We start from the raw sequence: 27,175 nt of genomic DNA on the forward strand, positions 1-27,175 counted from the left end.
TCCCCTTCTTACGTTATCTGACACTTTAAGGTAGCTCCTCGTCATGGACCCCAAAGACCACTTTATCTTCATCTGCCCAACAGCCCGCCTATAAATGAGCCCCCTGCCCAAGGCTCGGTGTCTCGTGTGACCGGGTGGTCCATTTTCACTTCCCTGTCTCTAGTGGTGGGCTTACAAATAGCTCAGTCCCTTCTTTTCTGCCCAGGAATCTCCCGACAGTTTTATAGTCACCTACAGGATCGCTGGCCACGGCGCGGGGCGAGGGCGAGGGGGCGGGGGTGTTGTTGGCTCTGAAGCGCCTTTGAAGCGCCCCAGAAGAGCATGGGAGCTCCTTCTAACTTGATACCTCCTGCGGGGCCCCTCTGTCTTTCCCCTTAGGGACCCATCACTCATTCTTACCCCTCTGCTGTCACCAGGCGCTTCATCCTTGTCCTCCCGGCTGCCACCCACCTGTCGCCCTAAGATAGATCCTTAGTCCCTTTCAACAGCATTTTGACCTTTGCGAGAGGACATTTGATTGACGGTTCTGCCCACTCTGCCGCTCGGTGCCCGGCAGAGCTGCCGAAGGCGGCACCTGTTAGGGATTAAATCTCATGTGCCAAGTCCCGGAGTCCGAGGCCGTGAAGCTCTGGTCTGCGGCAACATGTGTCGCTGCCTGTTTCCCCGGGGGCGGGGGGGTGGTGGTGGTGGTGGTTCAAAGTTGTATGTGTGGGGAAGTGATCTCAAATTTGGAGAGGGGTGCCCTATGGATCTCCCGGTGGGATACGGACCTCCTTGAAAAGTACTTTCCCTATAGGGACACATCTCGTGTCTAGATTACTACAACTCCCTTTCTTAGGGGTACCCCCGCTTTTCTTTAAAGTAGAGGAAACGGACCTCTTGGCAGAGGAGGGGGGCATTGCAGGGTTCTGGGTACCCAGGCTGTAAGTGGCAGAGCCGGGAACTCACAACCCGGTTTTTCTGACTCGGAGGTGCACTATGGAGTCTCCTGATCAGAAAAGGACGGGTAGGATAGGAGGGGGTGACAGCCGCCACTTACATTTGGGTGCCGCTTGTCTTGCCTAGGGCATTTTATTTCCCAGGACAATAAGCAGAGAGCATCATTTTCTTTCCCTAAGCTGCATCCTCTGATTGAGGTTCCGAAATAGCCAGGTGTGCGATCTGCCGCCCCCAGCGCCCCAGCTTTGCCCTTCGCCCGCCCGAGGACAACCACCCCTTGTCCAGGTTTCCCAGCAAATCGTGCACAGAAACCTCCCCCGCTTGGTGCGCGGGGTTCGTGGAGGGAAAAAGCACCAGCGAGCTCAGGGTGTTGGTCATGGCGGCGAGGGGCACTGCGGCAGAATTTTTTCCTCCCTTCTTTGCTGCAATCTGGGTGCGGCTAGAGCAATTTGTCATAGAATCTGGGGGGCTCATTTTTCCGGCCAATCACTTTTGGAGAAATGAGCGCATTGCAGCAGAATGCACTGACGTCAGAGACCACCCCTTCTGCGCCTCCATATAAACCCCACCCAGCCAGCCCCTAGCGCAGACGGCGGAGAGCTGGGATGGAGCGCGCCTTGGCCCGCTGGCCTGGGCCGCGGCTCCTCGGGAGAGCCCGGGCGCCCACGCGAGAACCTCCCTACCCGGTGAGTGGTTGGCCATCCTTTGCCCGAAAGGATGTGCAAAAGGAAGACGACACCCCCTTCTGGGCTGGGCTCCGTCCTACTGGACCTGCCGCGAGATAGATACCCGAGACGGTCTCCTGAAGGCGACCACTTCGCCTGGTCCCCGAGCATCGGCGACGGAATCATGTCGGGAAGGAAAGTCTCGAGGCACATTTTCCTGGAGGACGGGGGGAAAAAAAAAGAATCACAGGGCCCCTTTCCAGTCTATTCGCTGAGGGCAGGCTGGGTGGTCGCGGCTTCAGTTAGGAAGAGTGGGAGGAATCTCATCAACCCCTGTCAGAGGCCAGTGTGCCGCAGCCACCGCGGTCCAAAACCGAGATTTTCTGGGTTTGAAGCCACCTTGAGAATCACGAGTGGTGAGAGACGTGGTGGTGGATGCACTCCGCATTCCCTAAGAAATTGGGGGGGGGGGGAAGCACCCCCAAAGCCAGAGTCTCCTGGGCATATTTTCCCGCTAGTTTTGGCCAGGTTCTTGGTGGCCGTAGGCATCAGGAGTGGAGGTACTTATCCGCTAGGGGTTCCGAATCCAAGTACACAGGTTAGTGCAAAGCCTACTCCAGTCAAAATTCAGACAGTAGCATTACTACCTGATATCAACTGGTTTATTAAAATAGTGGAGAGATATGGCGCCCAAGTGCAAACCTTCCAGAAGCTCCCCCCGAGGACGGGTTCCGTGCAGAAGGGCGGCTGGGGTAGGGGGGACGGGTCAAGTGATTAGGGGTGCATGAAGAATAGAGGCAGGGGGTGGGTTGAGGTGGAGGGAAGGCTGTGTCCTTGGGTCTGGAAGGGGCTGGTCAAAAGGGAAGAGAGAAATACAGAAAAAGGGGGCGTGTTGGGGGAGTTCTGGGCTCTGGGAGCGGAGAACTGGGGGATCGGGGGTCTTCTCGGTGTTGCGCGATGGTCCTTGGAAGGTTCTGACGTGTTGTGGGCTTTTGATTTTTGATCGAGCCGCCTCTTGCCATTTCCTTTGTCCCTGTCAAGCACCCCCCCACGCCGCCCCCTCCCCATGGTGGGCCGGCGGGCTTGGGGAGGGGGAGCGCGAGCGGGTTGCTACGTGGCAGGTTTCTGGAAGATTTTCTCGCTGGCCGCCAGAGGGCGCCCGCGGCACTGCGGAATTTGGGGGGGCGGGGTGGGGAGGGGAGGTGGCCTTTGTTCTCCTGCTGGAGGGGGTCGGGCGCGGGATTTCCTGGAGAGTTCTGGGTGCATCAACCTAGGGGAGAAATGTTTTAAGACCCCCAGGTTCCCTGGGGGAGCGGTTGCAGGATTTCGCGCTGGGTCGCGATGCCGTGGTCGGCACTGATTGCGTGACCTAGGGCGTCGTGGAAGAGCGTGGACACAGATGAGTTTATTTCGGCCCGTTTCGGTTTTGAGGGTTTGAGAAGGTGTGGCTCATCTGGGTAGGATAGAGAAGTCGTAAAACGGTTAATTAGGCGCCATCGTGCGGGGGTCTTGAGATTCTTACTGTGGCGGAGAAAAGGAGACGAGATTTGGGGTGGGGTGGGGGGCTCGGTGGTGGTCTGGGTAATTTTAGGCGGTTTTGGCTAACTTTATTTTATTTCCTAGTGGTACTGTATTTTGTATCATGTGTCCAGAGACACATAAGTGTGTGAAAATAGTGTATTGAAAACTGGGCCTTTATCATTTAATTAATGGATGTGTAATTGCATTTTCTGGAGGTTGGCGCCAAGATTTCGGTATTTTTACCCATCAAAAGTGGAATCTTGTTCTGGAAAGAACCCTATGGCGACTGTCCCCTTGAAATGCTCAGCTCTGTCTGGTGCCAGATTGACCCCCGCAGTTGGGGGGCGCAGAAGGACCTCAGGACCTGTATGGGGGGGCGAGCGCGGCCCCCCCCCCCCCCCCCCCGCCACATAGAATCCACAGGTGGATTCTGGCTGGTGTCGGTCAACGTGGCGTTTAGGGGACCCAGCGGCCCTGCGCGATTGGCTGGGGTGGGCTCTGCCCCCCCACTTTCTTAGGCCTGAGACCTGTTGGGCGCCCCCTCCACCTTATGCCAGCTGTGCCCCTGGCAGCTGCGGGCCAGGCGCGGGCGGGAGGCTGGGGTGCGCGCAGGTGTCTGCTTTCAGCTTCTGGGTGCTGGCCGCGCGCCCCCTAGCGGTCTGTGTCTGCAAATAGCTCTCGGCCCGCTAACCTAGGCTTCAGGTTGCGCATGCGCACACCGCTATCACTTGTGCCCTGTCAATCAAATCTTCCTTACCCCCTCCCACTTCTCACCCTCCTCCCCTTTCCGCTCCTCTCCCTCCTCCCGTTTCCGCTCCTCTCCCTCCTCCCCCTCCCCTCCCCGCTTCCTTCCTCCTCCTCCCATTCCCCCGGCCCCTCCCATTTGCCTCACCCCCCCTTTCCCCTCCCCTTCCTCTCTCTCATCCCCTCCCCCTCCTCCCCTCCTCCCCTCCTTCCCCTCCTCCCCCTCCCCCGCCTCCCCCTCTCTCGCCTCCCTCCTCCCCCTCCCCCCTCCTCCCTCCGCCCCCTCCTCCCTCCCTCCTCCCTCCTCCCCCTCCACCCTCCTCTTTGTTCACTCCCTCCTCCCTCTCCCTCGGACTACCCCCTCCCTCCCTCTGCTGTTCCAGTGCCGGCCGTTAGAGGTCATCAAGACGGTTTCTAATTGTGCCCCCCTTCCCCTGCCCCAGGGTCTGTCTTCAAGGATGACACCTTCCGTCTGCCTTCCTGCCACCAAGGACCACCTGTGGATGACGAGCTGATGCCCAGGTGCTTGCTGCTCACCTCCGTCTAATGGTACCTCAACCCATCCTGGTGGCAATTGAAACCCGACACTGCGGGCAGAACCCCCCCACCCCTGCCACCCTGCTTGCACCACCCCCAGGCCCATTAGCAATTAAAAGGCAATTTAAAATTTTAACTAATTAGTTTTAGTTGTAATTAATTCAACTTTAACTAACACCTAGACTTGGCCTTCTAACCTTTGATCTGTTGCAGAGGACGCCAGGAGCAGGGGTTCCTGGATCCCACCAGCAAACAAAGCAACCACTGGGCAGTGACCGCCCCCCCAGGCCGCCGAAGGATGAAGAGGACCCGAGCTGACCAGCCAGCTGGCCCTCTTGGCTAAGTGTTGAAACCAGTGCCCTAGTGAGGGGGCACTGGCTAACCTCAGACTTTCGATGTGCTTTTTGCCTTGATGCTTTGCTTTTCTATGTGCGTCTGCTTCTGTTAACCTTCCATCAACCTGGAGGTTTCACCATCCCAGGGAGGTGTCAGTCTTTCTCAGTCCACCCCGTCATTACCCCCAGGATGGTCTGAAAGGAAGGGTCCCTTTGGGAACTTCTCAGGAGGGAGACCTGGGCCAAGGGCTCGGCCAGCATCTCCCTGGCAATTCCAAGGCCCAGGGTGGGCTTCTGGAAGGAGCATGATTCCCGAGGCCATGCTACCGAACTGCCAGGGGTATCCCCACCTCTTCCAGATTTCCTCGTCCTTTCTGGGGAACGGGATCGAGAAAAGCAACCTCCCAGGGTGTTGTGAGTGTTGGTCCGATTCTGGGAAGCTGGTAAGGCCGGGCATAGAAGAGGCGGTCAGTAAATCCGATTCTGGGAAGCTGGTAAGGCCAGGCATAGAAAAGGCGGTCAGTAAATGTTTTTTCCAAACAGGTTGGTCGACCACGTCCCCCTCGCCCCCCTCACCTGTCTCACGCTTCTCGTTTATTCTCCCACAGCGCTCCGGACAACCCCAGTCCGCAGGGCTCTCGGTGTACCAGGTAGGGGCCGTACTCAGCCAGGGCTCGGGCTGACCTGAGTCAGGACATGCACGGGGCGTGTGGTCATTTCCAGAGCACTTTGTATGTTCTGTGCCTATGTTATTGCTATGTCAGATGTCCATGTGAGCGAGGCCGCCTCGTTTACAAATGAGAATGAATGTGGCCTCCATTTGAGTAATTTTAAAAGGTGGAGGGCAAGAAGACAGAACCGAGCGCCCCTCCCTGTGGGATGGGAGTGACTCACACTTAGAGTGAGGTCGCTGAGGCTGGAGGAGTGGGAGCGTTTTGTCCCGTTCCTGGCAAGAGAAGGGGTCAGAGTTGGACCCTGGGTGCCATCAGGGGCTGCCCCTTACCCCCGCCCCCACCCCAGAGTTCTACCAAGAGCCTTTTGATTTCCACTCCAACGTTTGACAATGGGACAGCCTGTTTGGAATCCCAGCTGCCCGGGGTGGTCTCGGGGGTCTTGGGTGGCCCCACTGCTGGTACCATGTGCTGGTCCCACCTCTCAATAACGGTGTGACCTTAAATACATTGCTTAACTTCTCTGAGTCTCAGCTCTTTTCATGGCCTAAATGGGGATTAGGGGGGCAAAAAAAAGCAGCACAAAAAACACCCGCGTTTATCTACCCCACATGGCGCTTTTGAAGGCCAAATGATGTAACCACTATGAAAGTGCTTTGTAAATTGCTGTGGAAATTGCGAGATACTTAACACCAGGAGGCTGTCCCTCATTATCACATGCCCAGCCTTGTCCCCCCCCCCCCACCCCCCCACAGTAATAACAGCTAGCACCCACTAGGTGCTGTGTGTTTGCACTCAATAAATAAATTCCAGAAGAAATAAAAACAGAATTAATTCAACAAACATTTTCTGGACTGCCTACAATATGCCCCGCACACCAGGCCTGGAATGTGATACAAAGATGATGAAAACAAGTCTCTTGGAAGCTAATTGGGGTCCTCGTTTGACCAGCACTTTCTTTCGTCCCCTTTTAAGCCAACCAGTTTTGTCCGGACGAGACAAAAACAACTCGGGCCGCTTTAGAGAAACCCGGCTTGGTGTAGACAATAGCTCCCGGGCTTCTGAAAGGGGCTGATTGGATTATGTGGCAAATGAAGGTGGAAAGATGACTTGGGAGGTGGCAAATGAAGTGGGCGGAGATCTGCTGTGAGTTAATCCAGGCTATTAGGAGGGACCTTTTGTCTTCCAAAGGCTGGCAGGAGCTTTCACCACTGGGTTTTACATCCTTAATGTAAGGACGCATAATTTATGGTCAGTGAAAACTCAGGCCCCAGTGAGATTTGAGTGGGCTGTAAAATTGAGCGTCCTGCTACCAGTGAGTAATTATAGGGGACATTTATGTCTCCCTTTGCAGTTGGCAAAGGCCTTTTTGCAACCATCAATTCATTTGAACCTCACAACTCCCTGTCCGGACCCCGGGCTGGCCTGTACCTCCTAGGGGAACAGAGGCTGTCAAGCGGCCTTCAGATGAGGGCATCTGAGGTGTCTGACATGGTAAAGGGAGAGGAGGCCCCCCGCCCCAGCCCCTCCAGTCTCTCAGACCTGGCCCTTCGGCCGCAAGCGAGTCCCTCCAAATTCCTAACTTTGCTTTCTCAGCAGCTTCTGAGCCTCCGGGCCTCTCCTGGCCTCCTTTCTAGCCTCTGTCTCTTTCCTTCCGCAGCCCCGCCTCCTGTAAAGCCTATCTACATTCGCTGTCTTCCTTCCTCACCTTCCGTTTCCCCTCCAACCCACCGCTTCGTGGTCTCCTCTGGTCCGTTGAACTCCACCAGCTCTAAGGTAATGACTTTTCTGGAGCTTAACTCCAGACATGTTTCCGGCTCCCGGACGCACGGACATGTATTCAGTGTTTCTCTCACGGTCTTCCCAGCTCCTGGTCTCTAGTGTTGACAGACATCCCTATCCCCTCCACCCCCTGACCTGTATGTAGATGGTACGGAGTCACCTGCCTCTGGCCCTCCTCCTTCTTAACCTCTCCTAGAAGAGTATCCAGCCCTTCCAGAACCTTCCAGAACCTGCCTCTTGGCATCTTCTCTGGGTTGGAGTCCAAACCACCTAGAGCTGAGGCCTCGAGGTAGCTCAGTGTTTCCAAGCTTTTCCACCTTTCTCTCAGTTGCAGAATAGTTATCTTTACCTGGCAGGTCAGGTGGGCCATTGTGCAGGTAAAACCTCACATCCCCACTATTCGAGGAACTTGAAATAAATTCAGTCAAGTGTTCATGAGAAAATACAGCCAAGGTCGCCCTCCAATTTTCTTGTAGGTTAAGTTCCCACAGGAAGGAGCGCAAGGGAGAAGAAAGAAGTGGGGGGAGGGAGGGCAAGAAAGAAGCAAAGACTAGAAAAGTGCCCCAAGACAAAAAAAAAAAAAAAAAAAACAAAAAACAGGAGCAAAGGGAGACTTGGAAAATACGAAAACCCACCCCAAAAAACATCCAGAGAAAAGTTCCTTCTGGGGTTAGGCAAAAAGAAAGTAAACAGGAAAAAGGTTTTCAATTGATTATCCCAGTGACAAGTCCCAGGAAGCTTTCAAATCAAATTGCCCCATTTTAGGTTTTTAACTCCTTCTATCGGGTTTAACCTCTTTACCTCCCGCATCCTGGTTAAACCCTTCTCCTGGCCCCCTCGCTGGTGATTAAATCCCGAAGGTACATGGAGCCTTTCAGTGAATGAATGGCCAGCAGAAAGAGCCCTCCCCCTCCCCCCAGCTGTGTTTTTCAGTTCTATTCCACTTTCTGCCCTTTTCCCTTAATGAACACAGGGCTAATCTTGGGCCTTGTCAAGGAAGAGGCTGTAGGCCTTAATGAGGTAGCTGCTGGATTCCAATATTCATCTCATAAGGAGCCTTCTTTGTCTGAGAAGGAGAGACACACTGATTATCATAATGAGGTGAACTGCGGCTGCAGGGCAGGGGCGAAGAGGGTCTGAAGCCACACTTCTCATTTTGGTGCTGGAGCCCAGGGACTCATTCCGCTCCCCATTCAAGCCTTTGCCTCTGTCCCAGCTTGCGGTGCATGGAGTGAGGTTGAAAGCTGCAGGCAGCTCTGGGCCACAGATGAGGGCTGCTCTGCAGAGAGTTCCTTTGTTCGACCCTGTGTGCAGACCAGCCATGGGCCAGGGCGACTCAGGCCTCTGGGATCAGTTTTCCAGGAGCAGAGACACAAAGATGCGGGTCAGGCTCACCCCGGACTCATTCTTAGGGCTCCCTGGTGTTAAACCTGTAAGACTTCCAAAAGCTGGAAAAGTTAAGTCCTAGGTGTAGACGCCGTGCAATTGTAGCCGAGCCAGCGTCCATGGAACGCCCCTCTCAGGTCAGGAAGTGGATGGGTAGTGGTACCCCAGCACAACCCCATCCTCGTAGAAGGGCAGAGTTGGGGGCTCACACTCAGCCCCTCGTATGATGAGAGACCCCAGCGATCTGTCGGGACCACTCGGATCCAGTGTCCGAACCCGGCGTCACCCACTTTACCTCCTAACGGTTCCCGTGTCCTGCGCCCCGCCCCGCCCCGCCCATCAGTCCTCTCTTTCTGCCCTCATTCTTGAAATCCCTGGAGCCCTTTCTTGTCTTTAGGGAGGGTGTACCTGAGTCAGAAACTTGCCCGTATGAACCCTGACTTCTGGATGTTCCTCACCTGAAGGCAGATCAATCACGATTAGATCATTCCAGTTTTAAACCTCAGACTCCAGCCAGACCTTCTGCCAAATGGGGTGGGGGAAAGGGAGTGGGTGCAGAGAAGTGCAGTGTTTGGAGCAAGAAAACTTGATTAGTTGAAAACTTCTGGTCCTCCCTTCCTCAACTTACCTCTTGGCTAAAGGTGCCCTGGTTTGGTGGATGAGATTTAGACTCGTCCTGAGTCAGCAGAACTGCCTCCAGTTCCAGCTCCCTAGATGACAGTCGGCCAGCTGGCACCATTCCATCGCTTTTGGTGGTGGTGGCCCCAGATGTTGCCCGGACTGGGGGACTGGACGGGGTGGGCACTTCTGAGAATAGGTGGTCCCACCGAAGCCTGCCCTCTTCTGTGTAGTTTGTGGAGAGAACTTAGAGAGCAGCTCCTGATGTTTCTAGAAGGATTTATTTTAAGTGGGAAAAAAGAAAATCCATAGAACCCTTCATACCCTCAAATACATACCAATAACTAAAATATCTGCCCCAAAGTCGTTAATATTTTAGCATTTGAGAACCCAGGGAGGAGGTGGAAAGCAATTGAACTCATCTTCTGAGGCCACTGGCGGGGGGTGTCTGTGCTTACGACTCCTGAGTGGACAGTGTGGACTGCTTTAACCTGTGTCCTTGTTTCTGTGGCCCCCCTTCTGCATCTGAACTGACAACAGCTCCCAGCTCCCCGTGGGCACGGGACACCTGCCCCCCACTCCAGCCCGGGGGTCCTGCTGGCCTTCCTGTGTGGGCCCCTGGACTCCCGGGCCCCAGCGGGTACAGCCACCATTAAGTCAATCCCGGAGGCTCCCCCCAGCTCTTCTGATTATTCCGTTATTTTTCTGCTTTCACTTCCCCCTTCTGTGGTCCATCCGTCTTCTCTCCTCAACTCCCATTTCCTCATCTGGCCCTCAGGGGGGCGTCCTAGGCCAGCCCACTCCTCCTTTGGGTGTCCCAGAACCAGCCTGGCACAAAATGGGGCTCAGTAAGAGTATGTGGGATGTATGTTTGGACAGGTGAGTCAATGAAGGAACTTGACTGTCAAACCCGAGCTGCTAGGTGGGAGTCACTGGGAGTGCAGGAAGCGTTAGGTCTAAAGGGTGGAGGGTGGACACCCTTTAACAGGGCGGTGGGTGTTGCCCCACCCCCAGCCCCTTTTGAGCGGGGCCCCACCAGTCTCACCCCTTCCTGGACTCACGCATCCATCCCGTCATCCAACAGTTGATCCTTACTGAGCAAACCCATGGCTTGGCCCCGGGCTGGGCACCTGCCACCCTAGCGCGTCCCTTGATGGCCTCTGCCTCCCCAGGGTGGGGAGCCGGGGGGTTGCTTCTGCCCAGGGTGCCCTGTTGGCTCCCGGGCGCTGGAGCAGCATGCTCCTGCTCTGTAGAGAAGGCAGGCCAGGGGGGTGCGAGGGGCAGGCCTGCTTTGCCTTGCTGTGGTCTGGTGGCCCCCTTTGAATCCGAAGCCTGGGGAGGGGGCCCCGAACCTGCCCTTCTCCAGGGCTCAGCTGCAGGTCCCAGCCAGCCAACCCCTCCTGCTCGCCCGGCCTCCCCGCCCATCCTGTAGCTGAGTGTGCATGGTCGTCATGGGCCCCCAGCCCTAGAGTTCAGGGCTGAGGAGGGGGCCGGGGCAGCCGTGGCATGTGTCCCCTTGGGCTCTGGCCGCATCAGGTCTCTCTCTTGAGTTGGGGGTCCGCGGGCTGGACCCCTCCCTCCAGGATTCCCTCCTCCTCCTGGGACTACATCCAGCTCCCCCGCCCCACCTTTGCGGGCGGGGGCCTGCCCACCGCCAAGGGCCCCTGGCTGGGAACCTCCAGGGGACCTGCAGGCCTCACCTTTCCCAGCTGCCCACCTGGCTCCTCTTCTATCTGGCGGCTCTTCCTCTGGCTTCCCCCCGCCCCCCCAGCTCTGCTTGCCAGATCCGACCTGTGTGCCCTTCCCTGTGCCCCCTTCTCTGGGTTCAGAACCCTCTGCGTCTTGGCCGTCCACTCTGCTTAACACGTTGGTTTCCTCGCTGAGCCCACACCTGTGGTTGCCTGCATGCTGCCCTGCCCACCTCCTACCTGCGTGCCTTTTCCCTGTCTCCCGCAGTGCAAGAAGGCCTTCCCCCTCAGGGTGACTCAAGTTTCCAGTGGGTCTCCAGTGCCCGGGGTGCAAGTCCCCCAGACCTGGCAGGCCACCTCCCCCTAGCATCCTCAGGTACCTCTTCTTCCTGTGGGCCTGGCCTCCCAGGCTCTGAGTGACCCTGGGCTATAGCCAGGCTTTTGCCTTGTCCTCTTCTCCCTACCCTAATCCCCCCAGACCCCTTGTCATCACATCCTGCCAGGTCTGCCCACCCAAGCGCTGTGTCCCGGCGAGTCCCAGGCTCGGCGCCCGTGCCTCCCCAGGCCCTGTGGCCCGTCTGGGGCTGCTCCCTGGCCTGTTGCTTCCCACACCTCTTCCCATCCTTGCCGCCCCCACGAGCCACCTCCCTCCACTGAAAACCAGACGGCAGGTGAGACCAGGCTCTCTGCCTTTTCTGGGTCTTGTGTGTGTGTGTGTGTGTGTGTGTGTGTGTGGCTTTTCTGGGGGGCTTGCCTTGCCGTCCTTCTAATGTTCTGCCTGTTCCCCCCTCCACCAAGGAGCCCCGGCGGCCCCGGATCGTGAACGCCTGGACAGAGGAGGTGGAGGAGCTGCCCTGGAGCAGCACGTCTTCCAGAGGGTCACCCGGCGTCTCGCGCCTGCCCCGAGCTGTGATGCTGCCTGGATTGGGGTGAGTTGCGTGCTTTTTTGAGACACCATGATTTCATCAGGCTTACTCAAACATGTCTCAGTTCGAGGAGGTCCACATGCAAACCTGGGAGGGGGTCACTTCCAAGGGCAAGTTCTCTGCCACCCCGACTGCGGGGCCGGGCGTTCTGGAAGCCGCTGGGAGCTGAGACCCTCGTGCGCCAGCGCGGTAAGTGGGGAGCATTCCCTCGGGTCTGGGCTCCTGAGAACCAGCGTGGGCCAGGCACACACACAGTAGGTCCTCACAGAGCTTTGCTGAGCGTGGTAATGAATAGCAGGACGTTTGCCCTCCGCCTAAAGCCCAGCTACTGGGCCCCTTTGGAGATGCAAAAACAGCCGTGCCTGTCCGCCTGGAGCTGGAAGGGCGTTTCTGCCCACACGCCATGGAAACGTCAGTGGCTGTGAGAATGCTGGGTTCTCACGCGCAAGGCTTTGATAATGTCCTTTGATCAAACAGTGGTTTTTGAGGGAGTTCTTCCCTTGGCCTCATCTCCTCACCCCTGAAATTGCAGCAGGATGGGAATGTTTTTGTGTATGTAAATAAAATCAGTAATGGTGGAGCACAAGAAAGCTGGGGTTTCAGCTCCATGAGGCTCTCTCGGCCCGACATTTGTTTATGGGACCTTCATTTATTCAAGAAGCGTTGATGGAGCCTTGGGGGCCCGGGGGTGGGGCTCTTCTCCAGGGGCCTGAGGCCAGCTTTGCCTTAAGGACCAGAGGGTCTAGTCGGATGCCTGGGCGGGTCCCATATGGTGATGTGGCCTGTGTGGCATCCAGGTCAGGTGGACAGGGGTGCGGGGGCTCCCCTGAGGGCACTTTGCTTTCTGCGGTCACAGCAGAGGAGCCCACGGCGGGGCCTTGGGGGTGTTTTCACAGCCAGCAGCTCAGTGGAAGGTGGTTGGCTCTGTGCGCATGTCTGAGACATTCGGGGTAGCCCCTGGGGTGAATGAATGAAGGCACCTAAGTGGCCAGGATGGCTTGGATATGGGGTCAGAGTTGACTCAACTCCCTTGATGTTTATGGAGGCTCAAGTGGGCCCAGCCCTGTCCCAGTCCCCATGCCTTGATGTTCCACACAGGGTCTCTGTGAGAGAAAATGGGGACCACGTTGGAGCTGGGGGCCCTGTCTTGGGGTGCACCTGCCTTTATGAGCCCTGCAGCCCAGTGAGCAGAGGGGATGGACCCCTGTAAGCCCCAAAGGTCTCTGGGTTCCATCCCAGCTTCTGTAAGGCTCTTGCATCAACCAGATTTGGGGGCCAGCTCTTCCACAGTCCTGCCCTCCTGCCCTGAGTGGGGAATGGGCTGGGGATGTTATTTTGAGCAGGCAAGAAGGGAAGACGCGTGCATACAGGGGGCTGACCCCTTTGTCCACTTGTTTCCACTCCCCAGAGGTTGCAGAGAGGTGGAGAGTGTGTGCCCAGGCCTGATTCCAGGGAGGGGGCACCAGGCGGGCTCCGCCCCTTGACATTTACTCCGAGGTTGGCATTTGCCACCTGCAAACATGATGATGTGGAACGGAGCCCGGGAGGGGATCTTTACAAAGGGCAGGATGCGGGCTCCGGGATGTTGTATCCGGAGCTTACCTGAAAGATCTGTGTGATTCGTTGGAGCCAAATGCCCACGGTTCCTGGACGCCTCCCTCCTCGGGGACGTCTCGGGAGCCCCTCCAGGTGGGCTGGGCTGATGGGCAGAGTCAGGATGGAGGCCGATCCCCAGCCAGTCCCGGACTTTGCCAGCCCCCCGCCCCTTTTCCGCCTCGGTATTTGGGATGGCCTATCTTAGGGCTGTGTTGAATTTTAGAGGCTTTGGTGAATGCTCAGTCTCAGGCAAACACATATTTTGGATTTTGTGTGTCATTATGCAGAAAATCGGAGAAGGCAATGGCACCCCACTCTAGTACTCTTGCCTGGCAAATCCCATGGACAGAGGAGCCTGGTAGGCTGCAGTCCATGGGGTCATGAAGAGTTGGACACGACTGAGCGACTTCACTTTCACTTTTCACTCTCCTGCATTGGAGAAGGAAATGGCAACCCACTCCAGTGTTCTTGCCTGGAGAATCCCAGGGACAGGGGAGCCTGGTGGGCTGCAGTCTCTGGGGTCGCACAGTCGGACACGACTGAAGCAACACAGCAGCAGCAGCATGCAGAAAATGGGGGCTTCCCTGATAGCTCAGTTGGTAAAGAATCCTCCTGCAATGCAGGAGATCCTGGTTCGATTCCTGGGTCAGGAAGATCTGCTGGAGAAGGGATAGGCTACCCACTCCAGTATTCTTGGGCTTCCCTTGTGCCTCAGCTGGTAAAGAATCCGCCTGCAATGTGAGAGACCTGGGTTTGATTCCTGGGTTGGGAAGATCCCCTGGAGAAGGAAAAGGCTACCCACTCCAGTATTCTGGCCTCGAGAATTCCGGACCATAGAGTCCATGGGGTCGCAAAGAGTTGGACACTTTTCACTCAGAAAATAGAGTAATAGGTATAATAGGTCAAGTTCTTCGTTTAAAGAAGTTGAAACGTATCTATCTGCCATTGTCCATTGTTGAAAGAAAGGATCATTTTCAGAAATATTCTTTTTTGGTGGATTGGCCCATCCCTGAGCAGTAAGGGGTGAAAATGAGACCCTAGCCAGCCAGCCAGATGGGTGGGAGGGGTTCCCTGGACATTTGTCGTGGTGCTGGGCCGGTCCTCAGGGCCGCCTCTAGCTGAATGCTTCCAGGTGCGCACAGGTATCGGGAAGAGATGGTGGTCTTGCTGGAAAGCTGGTCCTCAGGCCCCACCTGCTTCCCCCACCGTGGAGGGGGGATTGGGAAGGGGGCTGAGAGCATAGCTGCGCCTCTGCGCGTCTGGGAAGCAAGAAAATGCCCTCTTTCTCGCCCTTCAGTCTCCCACCTGCAGGTTGCTTGTGGGACTGATGGCAGCTTTCAGGGCCCCTAACCCAGTGTCTCCTGACTTGTGACTCAAACCCCAAACGTATTTCCAAGCACATTTCTCCAAATAATGTCAAAAACTGGCAAGACTTAAGGGCAACGGGAGGCATGTGTTTCTTATTCATTCATTTACATGAAGGAACTTAAATGTGTGTGTGTGTGTGTTTTTTTTTAATGACCAATCTGACTTCCAGAAAGAAAAAAAAAAAAATCACCCGTCTTTAATGAGCTTGCTAATGAATTTTTCCTTGAAAAGAGGAAGGCAGCTTTACACAGAAGGGGTTGTGGAGGGAAACAAATTAAGGCCCCAAAGGGTTAAAGGGCAGTGGACAATGTAGAAACCGCCATTGTGAGCTGAATCAGAAGGTCTGGGGTGCTGGGAGCATTTTCTTTTTAGAAGACTGACATTTAACAAGTTGCAAATGAGCCCCAAGAACTGGTTCCTTTTTCCATCTGCGGCTTTGAGCTCTGCCCCCTATCCTAAAGAAGGACTTAAAGGAGTCTGACTACCTTGGTCTCCCATCCCCGGTTTGAACAGATGGAAAATTCTGGAAAAGAGTTAGTTACAGCTTTCCAAATGAGGCCGTCTGAAGCATGGGGTCCCCATGTTGAAAGGAAGAGAATGGTCTGTAGGGGAAGGAGTGGAGGCTTTCACTCTGGGGCACCTCCCCCTAGTTCCAATGGGCAGCCCCAAGTCCCAGCTGCCTGCCTGTGGCTTCGGGATGCTGGGCCATTTTTTCGGGGGATGTTTATGGCAGGAGTTAAGCTGAGGTAGCGCCCCGTTATGGGCGTGGCATGAGTCAGTGTTTTGGGGCCAGGAGGGAAGAGAATGGAGGGACCCTTGGAAATCCACCAGGAGGAGGTCAGCCCTCGACAGTGTCCACTCCCAGGCACACCCCCGCCCCCACATGCTGCCGCAGCAGGAGGGATCTCAAGTTCACTTGGATCCAGCAGAGGTGGAGGGTCCCCTCCTCAGTGCCCAGGCTATGCTAGCAGTGCCCAAGAGGCTCATTTCTGAATGCCCACACATCCTTGAATGCCCAGTGCCTTCCAGATTTTAGATACTTGGCCCCTTATCCCCGCCTTTGGGGAACTCACCGAGGGCCTCGGCGGTCGTGAGGGGCCTGCAGGCAGAGCAGGTGCAGGGCGGCCGAGGCCGGGGCAGGCCCCAACTTGGGAAGGGTGTGTGTGTGTGGGTGTGTGTGTGTGTATGTGTGAGAGAGAGAGAGGGGAATTAATTAAGGGAGAGGAGAGTGGTGGAGGGTGTAGTCATGACTCTCCTAATTGCTCTCCAATTTCTTTGGGCTTCAACAAAAATCCAGATGGAGGGTTCTTAAGTCCTCCTTCCTGGGAGTCGGGGGGCCGGGGTGGCGGGGGAGGAAGGCTGCCCACCACCTTCTGCCGGGCGTCTCTTTGCAGAGTGAATAGGGTCTTTGGCAGGGGTTTAAGGAGGGGACTTAGCCTGGGAGCTCCCAGGGCGGTGCAGATGGAGACAAAGGCCCCGCAGAAGGAATGTGGGGAGCCCCCCACGGAGAACAGCCACCTGGGGATAATTGGGAGGCCCAGCGCAGATGAGTTTTCCCAGGTTCTGTGAATACATTCTCTCAATAGAAGGTGCCCTTTCTTCACATGAAAAGAGGAAACCTCAATTACCTCCCCCTGAAACAGTGTGTGTGTGTGTGTGTGTGTGCGTGCGCGCGCACGCGCGCGCGCGTGTGTTCCCTCCAGGGGCTACGGCGGGGCCCCTCGCCCTTGTGTGCATGGCGGGGGCTCCGAGGCACATAGACGAGAGGCCGCACAAAGCATGTCCAACTAGCCGCCCCGTCCGCGCGACCCCAGACCAGCCCGGACTCCCCCGACCCGGGGCTTTCTCTTTGCAAGTTTCTCAGGAGGGGGAAGCAGAGTTGCCCTGCCTGTAAAAAAGAATTTGATCAAACGGGCCTGATGCCCGAGAAACAGCCAAAGGAGACAGGAGTCCAGGGTGGAAAGTTGGGGAGAAGGCTGGTCAGGGGTGGGCAGAGACTGACCTCACGTCTGTGCTGGCTGTCCAGACTTACAGCCGTGCTGGTCCTTCCAGCCCTTTCTCTGGGCTGTTCTGTGGAGTGGGGGATCAAGTCATTCCTTTGGGTTAGGAAACTGGGGCTTCTGTGGCTCCGAGATCCACTTAGGAAAGGTGAGAGAGGTGGGCAGTCAGCAGGGGGCTCAGGGTCGGGGCCGCCCTGAGCAAGGGGACCTTCTGAGCTGGAGGGAATCAAGTTGACACCCTTGCTGCCCCCAACTATCTCGAGAACTCAGGCCCTTCTGGAGGAACCCAGGGCAGAGTCCCTGCCATGGGATGAAAGCGTCCTGGTTCTGAGTCTCTGCTGGTGCCTTTGTTGCTGCTGGCTTCTGGGCTTCAGTTTCCCCATCTGTAAAATGAGGCAGTAGCCTTTCAGTTGTCTGTATTCAGTGAAGCAGAAGAAGCCAGGGATGTCGGCGCTAGAAAGACAAGGGCTCTTTCACCAGAGGAGGGGATGGGGGTCCCTAGGTGTTCAAATTGGGCCCCCACTGGCCTCCTGGCTGGGGGCAGGGACCCCCTGCTACTCAGGCCTGGTCAGTCAGAGGAGAGAGTCCAGATTGGGCACTTTGGGTGCCCCAGGGTCGGGCAGCAGCTCTGCATTGGTCTTCTGGGGACCTGGTTCCAGCCTATGCTCAGCTCCCACTGTGACTATGACCTTGATCCCCGATGGGCTTCAGTTTTCCTATCTATGAAATGGGGGCAGTGCAGGATCACGGTCACTTCAGGGTCCATGGGGCCCTGGGTTCCTTCCAGCTGCTCGGGGGTTTGTTTGCTGAGTCTTGAGAGTCAGAGGGCTGGAGATCACTGGTCTTCTGTCTCTCCACCCTCTTTTACTTCCAAGACAAGGAAAGCAGAGACCTGAGGGAGCTGGGTGTGAAGCCCACCGCCCGTGGCCAGGCAGCAGGGTTGGCAGTCGTCAGCCAGTCCTCTCGGTCAGCTCTTTGTGAACACAGATCCTAATAAGGCTCGTGGCCCAGAGCAGCTCAGTAGACTATTCTTCCACACAGGTGGGCCGCCGGCCAAGCCTGGAACACCTTCCTGGGCCGTGTAATGAGCCTAGCCCGTGGCTGCGGTCCCAGGAGGGTGTGCCAGGCCGCACCCTCCCCTGCGGCTCGCCCCGGGGCCTTTCAGTCAGGAGACCCTCCGCGGTACCTCCGTGGGTGCCTTGGCCCGGTCCGTGGAGAACTTCCTGAAAAAGCCATCAGGCAGAGAGGCAAAGTTCTGGAAAAGCGATCAGTCGCCTGCCCTGGCTGCCCATCCCAGACTCAGTTTTGCAAACATCTCTAGATGTCTCTTTGTGCTTCGGTGCATGGTAATAAAGAGCGCACAAACCCGCGGCCAGGCCTGCACCCGTGATTACCACGGTGGGCTACAGCCTTTGTTTGCTGACCTTGGTTGCTACAATACCTGCGAGCTGAAATGAGGGATCGGGAAATTGCCAGCTTCAATTAGACCGGCAGCCTGCCTTCCCAAGTGCCTCTGCCACTCTATCCATTAACGGTAAACATACGCCAAATAGGCCTTAATTCTCTCTAATTGCCCACTCCTGAAGCAAAGAGTAAAATTCCAGGAAGAGGCGTATGTAAACAGCCCCCATTCCCCGGCCAACTAAAATTAGAGGACTGATGGGGGCCGGCGAGAGGTTGGTGGGGTGGGGGGGACGTGATTTCAAAAGCTGTCCCAATTACCTCTCCTATTTTCATAAATGAGCCCGTAATGTTCAGGGCCCTGGCCTTCACAAAGGTACAGGAAATGAGGTCCGCCAAGAGCTTGCATCTGTTGGGGAAAGTTGTGAGGGGGTGGTCTCTCCTCAACAGGTAGGAGGGCGAGGCTGAGGACTGGATAAACTGCGGGCTTCTATTTCTGAGAATCACCATTTTATGAAAAAATCATCCTTTTCCATCTTTCCCCTGCACTCAACACCCACAAATGATATGTATATATTTTTTTTCAATTTCAATGCAGTATTTATTGTATAGAAGAAAAGTAGATTGATTAGTAAATAGTAAAAGGTTTGGGGGGAGAAATATATTACAGTAGGAAAAATTCTTTAAAAATTTTATTTCTTTAAATCTATTTTTTAATTAGAGGAAAATTGCTTTTCAGTGTTGCGTTGGTTTCTGCCCACAACACAAGTCAGTCTCATATATACACACACACACACACACACATATGTAATTATGAGTGATCCACAAATGATTTGTACCAGACATGCCAGATCAAGGAGGTCCCATTTGCCCCTAGAATCGAGGAACTTTAAAAATCTTGAGAGGCAGTATACGTGTAGCTAATTGATGATATTGAACAGCAGAAACTAACACAACATTGTAAAGCAGGTATCCTCCGATTAAAAAAAAATATATCCTATGATAAACCGTAGTGGAAAACAATATTAAGAAAAGAACGTAAATGTATGTATCACTTTGCTATACCACAGGAAGTAGCAATGTTGCTAATCAACCGTACTTCAGTAAAAAGAAAAAGAAAACATTTCCTGAGAAGCAGAGCTAGGGTTTTCTAACCCTCGTAAGCCCCGGAGGATGATTTTGGTGTAGTTAGCAGGGCTTCCTGCGTGCATCCTGAGCGCAGCACGTGCGTTTATGAGTTCTCTGATCAACGTTGTTTGTGACAATTGTTCCTCTGGACCCTAAAAGGAAGCGTGTGTTTTCCTCTGGTTCCAGACACTGACTCATCTCTGCAGTGTCTTCGTCTGTCACGATTGCAGCCCAGCACCGCAGGGCTGATCCATCACCACGGTTGCAGGGCTGGGACACACGGAGATCAGAAACCAAGGCATGACTTTGCCTGGGCAACGTCTTTAGTCGCAGCCCGGGGGTCTGCGCGAAAGTTGAGTACAAACAACCAGAAAACTCTGAGGGCTCCCGGGGTCCCTGGGGAAAGAAGCAGGAAAAAAACCCAGATGCCCTGAGCTGCTTCTGATTTCCCCGGTCCTATTAAAAGACACCAAAGAGAACCAAACCGGAAAGACATAGCAAAGCCCTTTCCTACCTCTTTGTCCTGTGGGAAAGGGCGGTGACTGTGGTCTTGCCGTGTGTTCCAGGTCTAGAGCCCGGTCGTCCTCTTAGGACTCTGGCGATGTGGCAGGGCCACCCCTGGGTGCTCACGGGTCTCTGAGGAAGGGCTGGAAACTCCCAGAGTGGGGGGTCCGCAATACGGCTCAGAGCACCCTTAGATAACCAGTCTACCCTGGTCACCCATGGGCTGATGACTGCTTGATTAACTCTGGTTTTTTAAAAAGACTTCCTGTTTCTTGCTTATAAAATCAACTAGTCAGGGGAATAGAGTGTTTGGGAAGCTCAAGGTCAGGGGAGGAATTCTTAGGAGGCTTGGAAGCAAGAGGTGAGCCCCCTGGGGCCCTGGCCAAGTCTTGGGCACCCCAGTGAGTGAACCATGGGCAAGGGGGTTGAAGTACCCAAGTGGCTTAAGTCAGGGCAGGGGGCTTGGAGAGGACCTCTTCCTTCTTTGGGTTTCCTTGGAGGGCTACTGGACTCTCCTTGTTCTTTCTTCCTTTTCTCAAGCTTTAATTTCTCATTCTTGCCTTGATTTGGCTCGCTCCTCACCTTACAGTGCCGATCAAACCTCAGTCATCAGATAAAAGAATTAACAGGGACCTACTGTATAGCACAAGAGAACTCTATTGAATACCCTGTGATAACCTATCATGGAAAAGAATAGATACATGTATTTGCATCACTGAGTCACTTTGCTGTACACTTGAAACTAACACGACATTGTAAACATCAACTATGCTTCAGTATAAAAAACAAAAAACACATCAAACCTCCCTCAGTCATCACAGACCACCTGTTGGCCACACTCACCTACCAGAGCCTCCTGGGTGTATGTTCAACATCAACTCCCTTAACATATTTTTAGAAAATGACTAACCTTTTTTTTTTTTTTCTGAGCAGTTTTAGATTTATAGAAAAAGTGAGTGGCAAATACAGAGCATGCTCGTCACCTGTCCCCCACCCCTGTTTCCCCCGAGGTCAACATCTGGCATCAGCGTGACGCACTTGTTGCCATTGATGAGCTGACCTTGATAACGTAGCTGTTAACTGAAATTCATGCTTTCTATTGTTCTTTGTATGCTACAGTCTGTGGGTTTTGACAGATGTATAATGACATGTGTCTATCACTGGTCAGCTCGTTCTTTTTAAACTTTAAGGCAAATACTTGATGTCAAAGATTTGACAAGCCTGGTCAGGGCTTTTTATATGGGGCTGGTGAAAACTTGTAGGTAATTGTTCAGGTGAAGCCGTCTGTCCGGGCAGCCCTGTCCCTTCATCTTCCATCTCATGGTTTTAGGACATGCTGCTCATTCAGGACCCCACAACCCTGGCGTGGTCCTCAGCATACTTCCCTAGTCTCAGCCAGGGCCCGCTGCCCTCTCCCCTCATCATGCACACGCTACCCTGCACACGCTGATCCTGGTTCAGCTGTGCCCCGCAGCGCCCTTCTTCCTGGTAGAATGCGCTTCCAGGAAGCCTTCTGTGCAGCCTTTGAGTGTGTCCAGCTCCAGCTCTCACTCACGCAGTGACTCCGAGCCTCTGGGTTCCGTGAAATAGTGTCTAGCAGCACGGGTGGCAATAAGCCACCCCTAGGGCCTTGGGGTCATGTCCACGCCAGCCTCCGTCAGCTCCAGATATACCTGGAGCTGGGAGAGGGGGAGCTTGGCAGGTGAGAGCGCTTGTGAGTGAGTGTAAAGAGAAGAGAAAGGCTTGATTTCATCAGTTCCACCCTTGAAGTTGGGGCATCTCTGCTTCCGTTGGGTGAGATTCTCTGAGTGACCCCGTGCTTTCTCATTCCAGCCGAAGCCATCATCTGGAATCCTCCGTGGTCCAGGACCTCGAACCCGCCACCCCAGCACCCTCTAGCTCCATAATCGTAAGTTGTTGGGGTGTGGGGGGCACATCTGAGGCTGGTCACCAAGGGAGCCGGGCTGCCGCCCCGACAGCCTCGTGGGGAGGGATGGGTGAGCACTGGTCGGAGGTCCCCGCCCAGAAGGGGGTGCCCAGGGAGCCAAGCTGAGTGCGGACCTCGGGGGCTCATGTTCAGAGGCACACCCCCACCCTCCTCATGGCATCTCTGTGGCAAAGGGATTCTACAGGTGGCCTCAAGTGCCAGACCCCCACAGAATTCCTCCTCTTTCACAAAGGAAGTGAATGGCCCTTTCATGACCGAGCCCCACTTTGGCTCTTGTGTGGCAGGGCAAACTAGGATGGAAGTGGCCTAGCTGGGGGGCCCTTCGACGGGCCAAGGAGAAAACGCAGGCAGTGGCACCAGCCTCTGAAGCCGTCTCCGAGCTCCAATAATCTTCGCTTGCCTCCCCCCTTGAAATGTCCCAATGGACAGACTTTTTGTCTTCAAAGCTTCTGGCCAAACCTCTTCAAGCTTTTTATTGTTTGGGACTGGGACGCTTAGCAATAGTGATGGGTAGTTCCCTTTTTATTTGCCTTGAAAGGCCAAAATATATTTTTGTGTGTGTGACTATAGACAAAGCCGTCTGCTTTCCGATGAACTCTGTCCGTCGTCTCCCACCAGGGAGGTTGTATATGCCATGTGTGTCTCTGTGTACTCTTGGGTCTTGAAACAGGTTTCTCATAGGGATGACCATTCACAGGGGTCCCTGGGGAAGCGCCTGCCCCACCAGCGGGCCTGGGGAGCCCGACCCCTGTGTGCACAGGGTGTGGGCCCCGGGGTGGGGGTCTGGCTGCTCTAACGTGTGTTCTGCCTGTGCCTGCATCCGCCATGCTTACGTGTCAAGGACTGTGGGTTCTGTGCACCTTGGTGCTCAGCTGGATGAGAGCGGGTGGGAGGTCAGAGTACTGTGAATGCCCTACTGTTCTGGTTGGGAAGGCGTTTTGCTGGGCTCTGTTACCTGATCCAAAGAAGCGAGTGGATGAATAAATGAATGCAGGCATGAGAGAACGAATAAACGAATAAATAGTGTAAAGGAGTGTACCCTGAATGAGATCCAGCTGGATACGTAGGAGATCAATAGATAAGTCGATGAAGCATGAAATCAGTATGTAAATAGGGCCATGCAGAAACCGGTATCCGGTTATCCTGGACTAAGGCACACAAGCAATACAAATGCATAGCACCTATCGCTTGTCCATAAAAGAAGAAACACCTACATGACAGAAAGAAAGAATGAGGAGTCTGGATGTGTAAACCAGGGGTGAGGCTGGGAAGGTGAGGCCCATCAAAGTGAACAGATGGGAGAGAGGGTACCAGGGATCGAAAGCGGCAAGGAAAATGGAAAGATGCAAATTAATATGTAAAAAATAAGGTAACTTTTAAAATTAGGGGGTGAGAAAAATACTCCCCATAAGGAGGACTATGTCAGGTTATTATAAGCCAAGCATTAGGATTAATCCAAATACGTGCTCTTGGCAGTAGAAAAAAAGAGAAAACACCAGAGGAAGAGTTCAAAGAATAGTTAAAAATTAAAAAAGACCCAGGGAACCAGAGATGAAATTTAACTTTAACCCAAAGTTTTCTAATTCTGGTCACACATAAATAAAGACTGAAATGAAAGAAAGTTAAAAAAAAAAAAGAGAAAAAAATGACGGGAAGGATGAGTAAGCAGTGGACATACCTGGATCCAGAAGGGAGCATGGCAGAAAGGGTTTTGAGTCATCCAATCCTGCAAAGTGAGGTCTGTTCCATGAAAAGATTAAAAAGGAGAATAACATATCTAAATAAAAATCTAGAAATATGGAAGAAAAAGTAACAGGTGTGAAGTCCAGAAAAATATTAGTGGGTGAATAGATGAACGTACAAAAGAAGGCAGTGCTAGCAGTTGAGTAACAGACGCTCATGAATCGAGGGCTGTGGTTAGTCCGACCCTGAAAGCCACAGGACTATCAAAAAACAATAAATATCTCAATAAACGAGTGAGCGAGCATCTAAAGAGACAGAGACAGCATGCAGTGAGGAGCGGGAGAGGCCGTGGTCACACCAAGGCTCCAGGAAGATGAAAGAAGACAAGTGAGAAAGGAGGAGATGTGCAAAGTTGCAATGAAAAGAGAGAGAGAATAAAAAAAGGCGATAAATGAGTAGATCCTTGGAAGAAGGCGAGGCTAGGAATCCACACTGGATCAGAATGGGTCAAAATCTGAGCACGCACTCCATTAGTAGAGGAGTAAATACCTAATAAAAAGAAAAACAAAAACAGGAAGGAAGAATGGTGTGAAGGAAGGAAAGCCAGAAGGAATGAATGACTGAGAGGCGGAGCTGAAGGGCCCAGGGGTGCTGTTCGCAGGTGACATTAGGCTCCATCAGGTCGTGGCACCTGAGCTCCAAAGAATACAAGAAAGAGAGAGAGTAAAAGAGAGAAACAGTGAAACTGAAAATGGGAAAGAAACGACAAGTCAGAAGTCAGATTAGAAATGCAAAAAGAAAAAGGAATGTACTAATAGATAAATGCATATGTAAGAGAGAGGTGTTCTAGGAGTAGGAATGTGAGGGGGCGTGAACCATGCCCAGGGGTGAATTCACATCCAGGCTTCTGAGATGGCTCACCACCCACCCAACCAGGAGGCAGGTCAAAGCCGAAATAAGTAACGGAGGCTAGGGAGGGGAGGACCCATTGCTTGTAGATTATCATGTATCCAATTAGGTACCCTGCCATCTAGAAGTGTAAAAACAATTATCAAAGAGAAAGGAAGCCTGAATGGGCACATGAATGCATGAATGACTGAGAAAAAAAAATTGCAGTGACCAATGAGGCTGATGTTGCGAGGCGTGTTAGGGTTCAGCCACTTCCTGGTGCCCAATCTCCAAAAGAAAGACAGGCAGTAAGAAAAAAGCCTGAAAGACTGGTAGAAAAGAACAATTAATTAAGATGGGAGGGAAAAAAATAAAAAGTTTTTATAAAGAAGTAAAAAAAGATAATAAGTGTGTGAGAGGGGCCTGGTTTAGCACAGATCATCCACATTCATTCAGATGTCTGGCCCCAGAGTTGATAAATAGAAAAAAGAACAATAGCGTAAATAAAAGCCTGAAGGAATAAACACACCCGTTCAACGAGAAGGCAAGGAAAGGAGTTTGAAAAATTGAAGGGGAGATGGGGAGAAAGAAAGATGGGAGAAGAAATGAAAATAGACGGATGGAAGAAAAAAGGCAGTTCCTGGATAAGTACTTAATAAACATATTATTCACTAAATATAAAAACTAGTAAAAGCTGAAGTTCATCAGAAAGAAAGAGTAAATAAGGGGATGGCTGTGTGAATGAATGAATGAGGAAGGGGACTTTGATGAATTAGCCTCTGCACCTGAGGCTCTTGAGAATCAAAGAATGCCAAAAGAGCCAGAGAGGACAGAGGAGGGGCATAGACAATTAAGACAAGATGGATACTAGCAATAAAAACATATTTAATGAATAAATATGTACATAAATTACGAGAGAGAGGGCCATGCTAGAACAAAAAGATGAGAAGGCACCATGCACCAGGAATCCTGAGTGATTCAAAACTGGGCTCCTGAGAGAGTGAAATAAGTCCTCCCGCAAATCACCAGTGTAAGGAATTAATGAACCAAAGGGGCCCTACATGGACTGGTGCTGAGAAGGCTCGAGGAACCACAGATAGCTAGGTAATCCAATTCTGTGCACCTGAGGTCCATAAGTGAAAAAATAAATATTGAAGTAAAAGAGTGACAGAAAGAATGAATGGACCCATGAATGACTGAATTCGTGATAGGAATGCCTGAGAAGGCCCATGGGATTGTCACTCATCTCACCCCGCACACCTGAGGTTCCTAAGAGTGAAAGAGAAGCAGAGAAAGAAATGGGGCAAAACAAAACTTAAGTGAAAGAGAAAGGTTGGGGACCCAGCAGAAAGGTAGTGAAGATGTGGGTGTGTTGGAGAGAAGGGTCTGTTAGGAATAGGGGTGAGGTGTTCATCAATCCTAATGATGGATAAGGTCATCCAGTCCCCTTTCTAGGGCAAAGGAGGATGGAGAGATTAAAAAAGAAGCAGCAGCAAAAAAAAGAGAGAGAGAAAAGAAAGACAGTAAACCAACTACCAAAGTGATAAATGGTTCATTAAGAGAGGTTGTCTGAACAGGAACGATAATTAGTTTACATACGACTCCTTAAATAGATAAAAGCATTACACCTTTCCGAGAATAAATGAAAAATAGACCAAACACCCAGCCCCAAGACAAGGCTGCACCTCCAGCCTTTTATTATCTTTATATCATAAAATATAGGCAACGGAGGTCCATAAATAAAAGAATAAATAGCAAAATGTAAAAGGTGACTAGTGGCGAGGAAGAAAGATTGCAAAGGCAAGTAAGCACATAGGCTGATGATGGTTATTTTGCACGTGGAGTTTTGACCGCTATAATCATTTCCCAGGATAAGCCAGGATAAGAATGAAAGGCAGGGCAAATGCGACACTGCATGAGTGAATGAATGAAATGGTGTTGCTTGGACCAGGGGTGTTGCATGTGGGATCCTGACTCATCCTTCTTCACCTGAGTTTGTAAGAATGAAGGAATGAAAGTAAGCGTGAGAGAAATAAGAAAGCAGAAATGGAAATAATGTGTAAACAAAGAAGAAGGGAGACCTTCATGAACCAAAGGCTATGATTAAAGTCATGCTGTTGAAGTCAGTAGGTAAAGGCATCAAATCTAAATGGATGAGTGAATGAATGGAAGAAATGGATGCATGGAAGGAAGGGAGGAAAGAAGGCAAAGGAAGAAGGGAAATGAAGGAAGAGAGGGAGGGAAGGCTTCCTGTTTGGGCCCCGGGTTCCCAGCAGCTGGATGGAGTGGGTGGCCCTTGGCATGCGGTGTGCTTGTGACGTGCATTCCCTGGCGGGGCGGGGCTGGCCCAGGGGGGCCCTTGCCTGGAGGGCCCCTGTCACATCCTGGCTGTGGGGGCCATTTCACCTCATTGCTCTCCTTCCGTTTTCCCCATGTGTAGACATGGAATGGCATCGACTCCCCGCTTGGGTGGATCGTGGGGGCAAATGCTGCCCTGCCTGTTGGCAGTGCCCCATCTAGAGCCCGGGAGAGGCAGAAGGGCACAGGCCCCGGGTGCCTGCAGAAGGTTGCGGGAACAGGGGGTGTTGGGCCAGGTGGGTGTCCTGGCCCCTCCCTGGGCATGGGTCATCTGTGGGGGAGGCTTTTCCCGCCAGGGGGCAGCAGAGGGTCAGGGAGCAAGGGGCCCTGGGTGGAGCGTTGTCCTGGTAGGGGTGCCCCCTGCCTCCAGGGCCCGCTGTGCTGTCCTGGGGCGGGGTGGGGGGGCGCCCTCAACTCCAGGACCTGTGCAGGGGAGAGGCGGGTGGGAAGGGGGCCGGCACGGCCTCATCACAGAAACCTTGTTCCCGC

General features: G+C 53.4%; 1 protein-coding gene across 4 annotated transcripts in view; it reads left to right on the plus strand.

Moving 5' to 3' along the window:
• The first annotated feature begins 1,515 nt into the window (after positions 1-1,515).
• LOC129633860 (microtubule-associated protein 1A-like) overlaps positions 1,516-27,175 on the plus strand; it is a 35,198-nt gene continuing 9,538 nt past the window's right edge. The window contains exons 1-7 of one of the 4 annotated variants that reach the window (XM_055555821.1): positions 1,516-1,625; positions 4,313-4,418; positions 4,620-5,391; positions 11,390-11,557; positions 11,685-11,815; positions 21,643-21,718; positions 22,042-22,322. In XM_055555821.1, coding sequence (XP_055411796.1) covers positions 5,047-5,391; positions 11,390-11,557; positions 11,685-11,815; positions 21,643-21,718; positions 22,042-22,146 — 825 coding nt within the window. In that variant the 5' untranslated portion in view covers positions 1,516-1,625; positions 4,313-4,418; positions 4,620-5,046 and the 3' untranslated portion in view covers positions 22,147-22,322. Of the gene's footprint in view, positions 1,626-4,312; positions 4,419-4,619; positions 5,392-11,389; positions 11,558-11,684; positions 11,816-21,642; positions 21,719-22,041; positions 22,323-27,175 lie in introns of those variants that run through there. The other 3 variants (XM_055555819.1, XM_055555820.1, XM_055555822.1) reach the window with 3 other exon arrangements.

Source organism: Bubalus kerabau, chromosome 19 (genome assembly GCF_029407905.1).
Source record: "Bubalus kerabau isolate K-KA32 ecotype Philippines breed swamp buffalo chromosome 19, PCC_UOA_SB_1v2, whole genome shotgun sequence".
NCBI classification, from domain to species: Eukaryota; Metazoa; Chordata; class Mammalia; order Artiodactyla; family Bovidae; genus Bubalus; species Bubalus kerabau.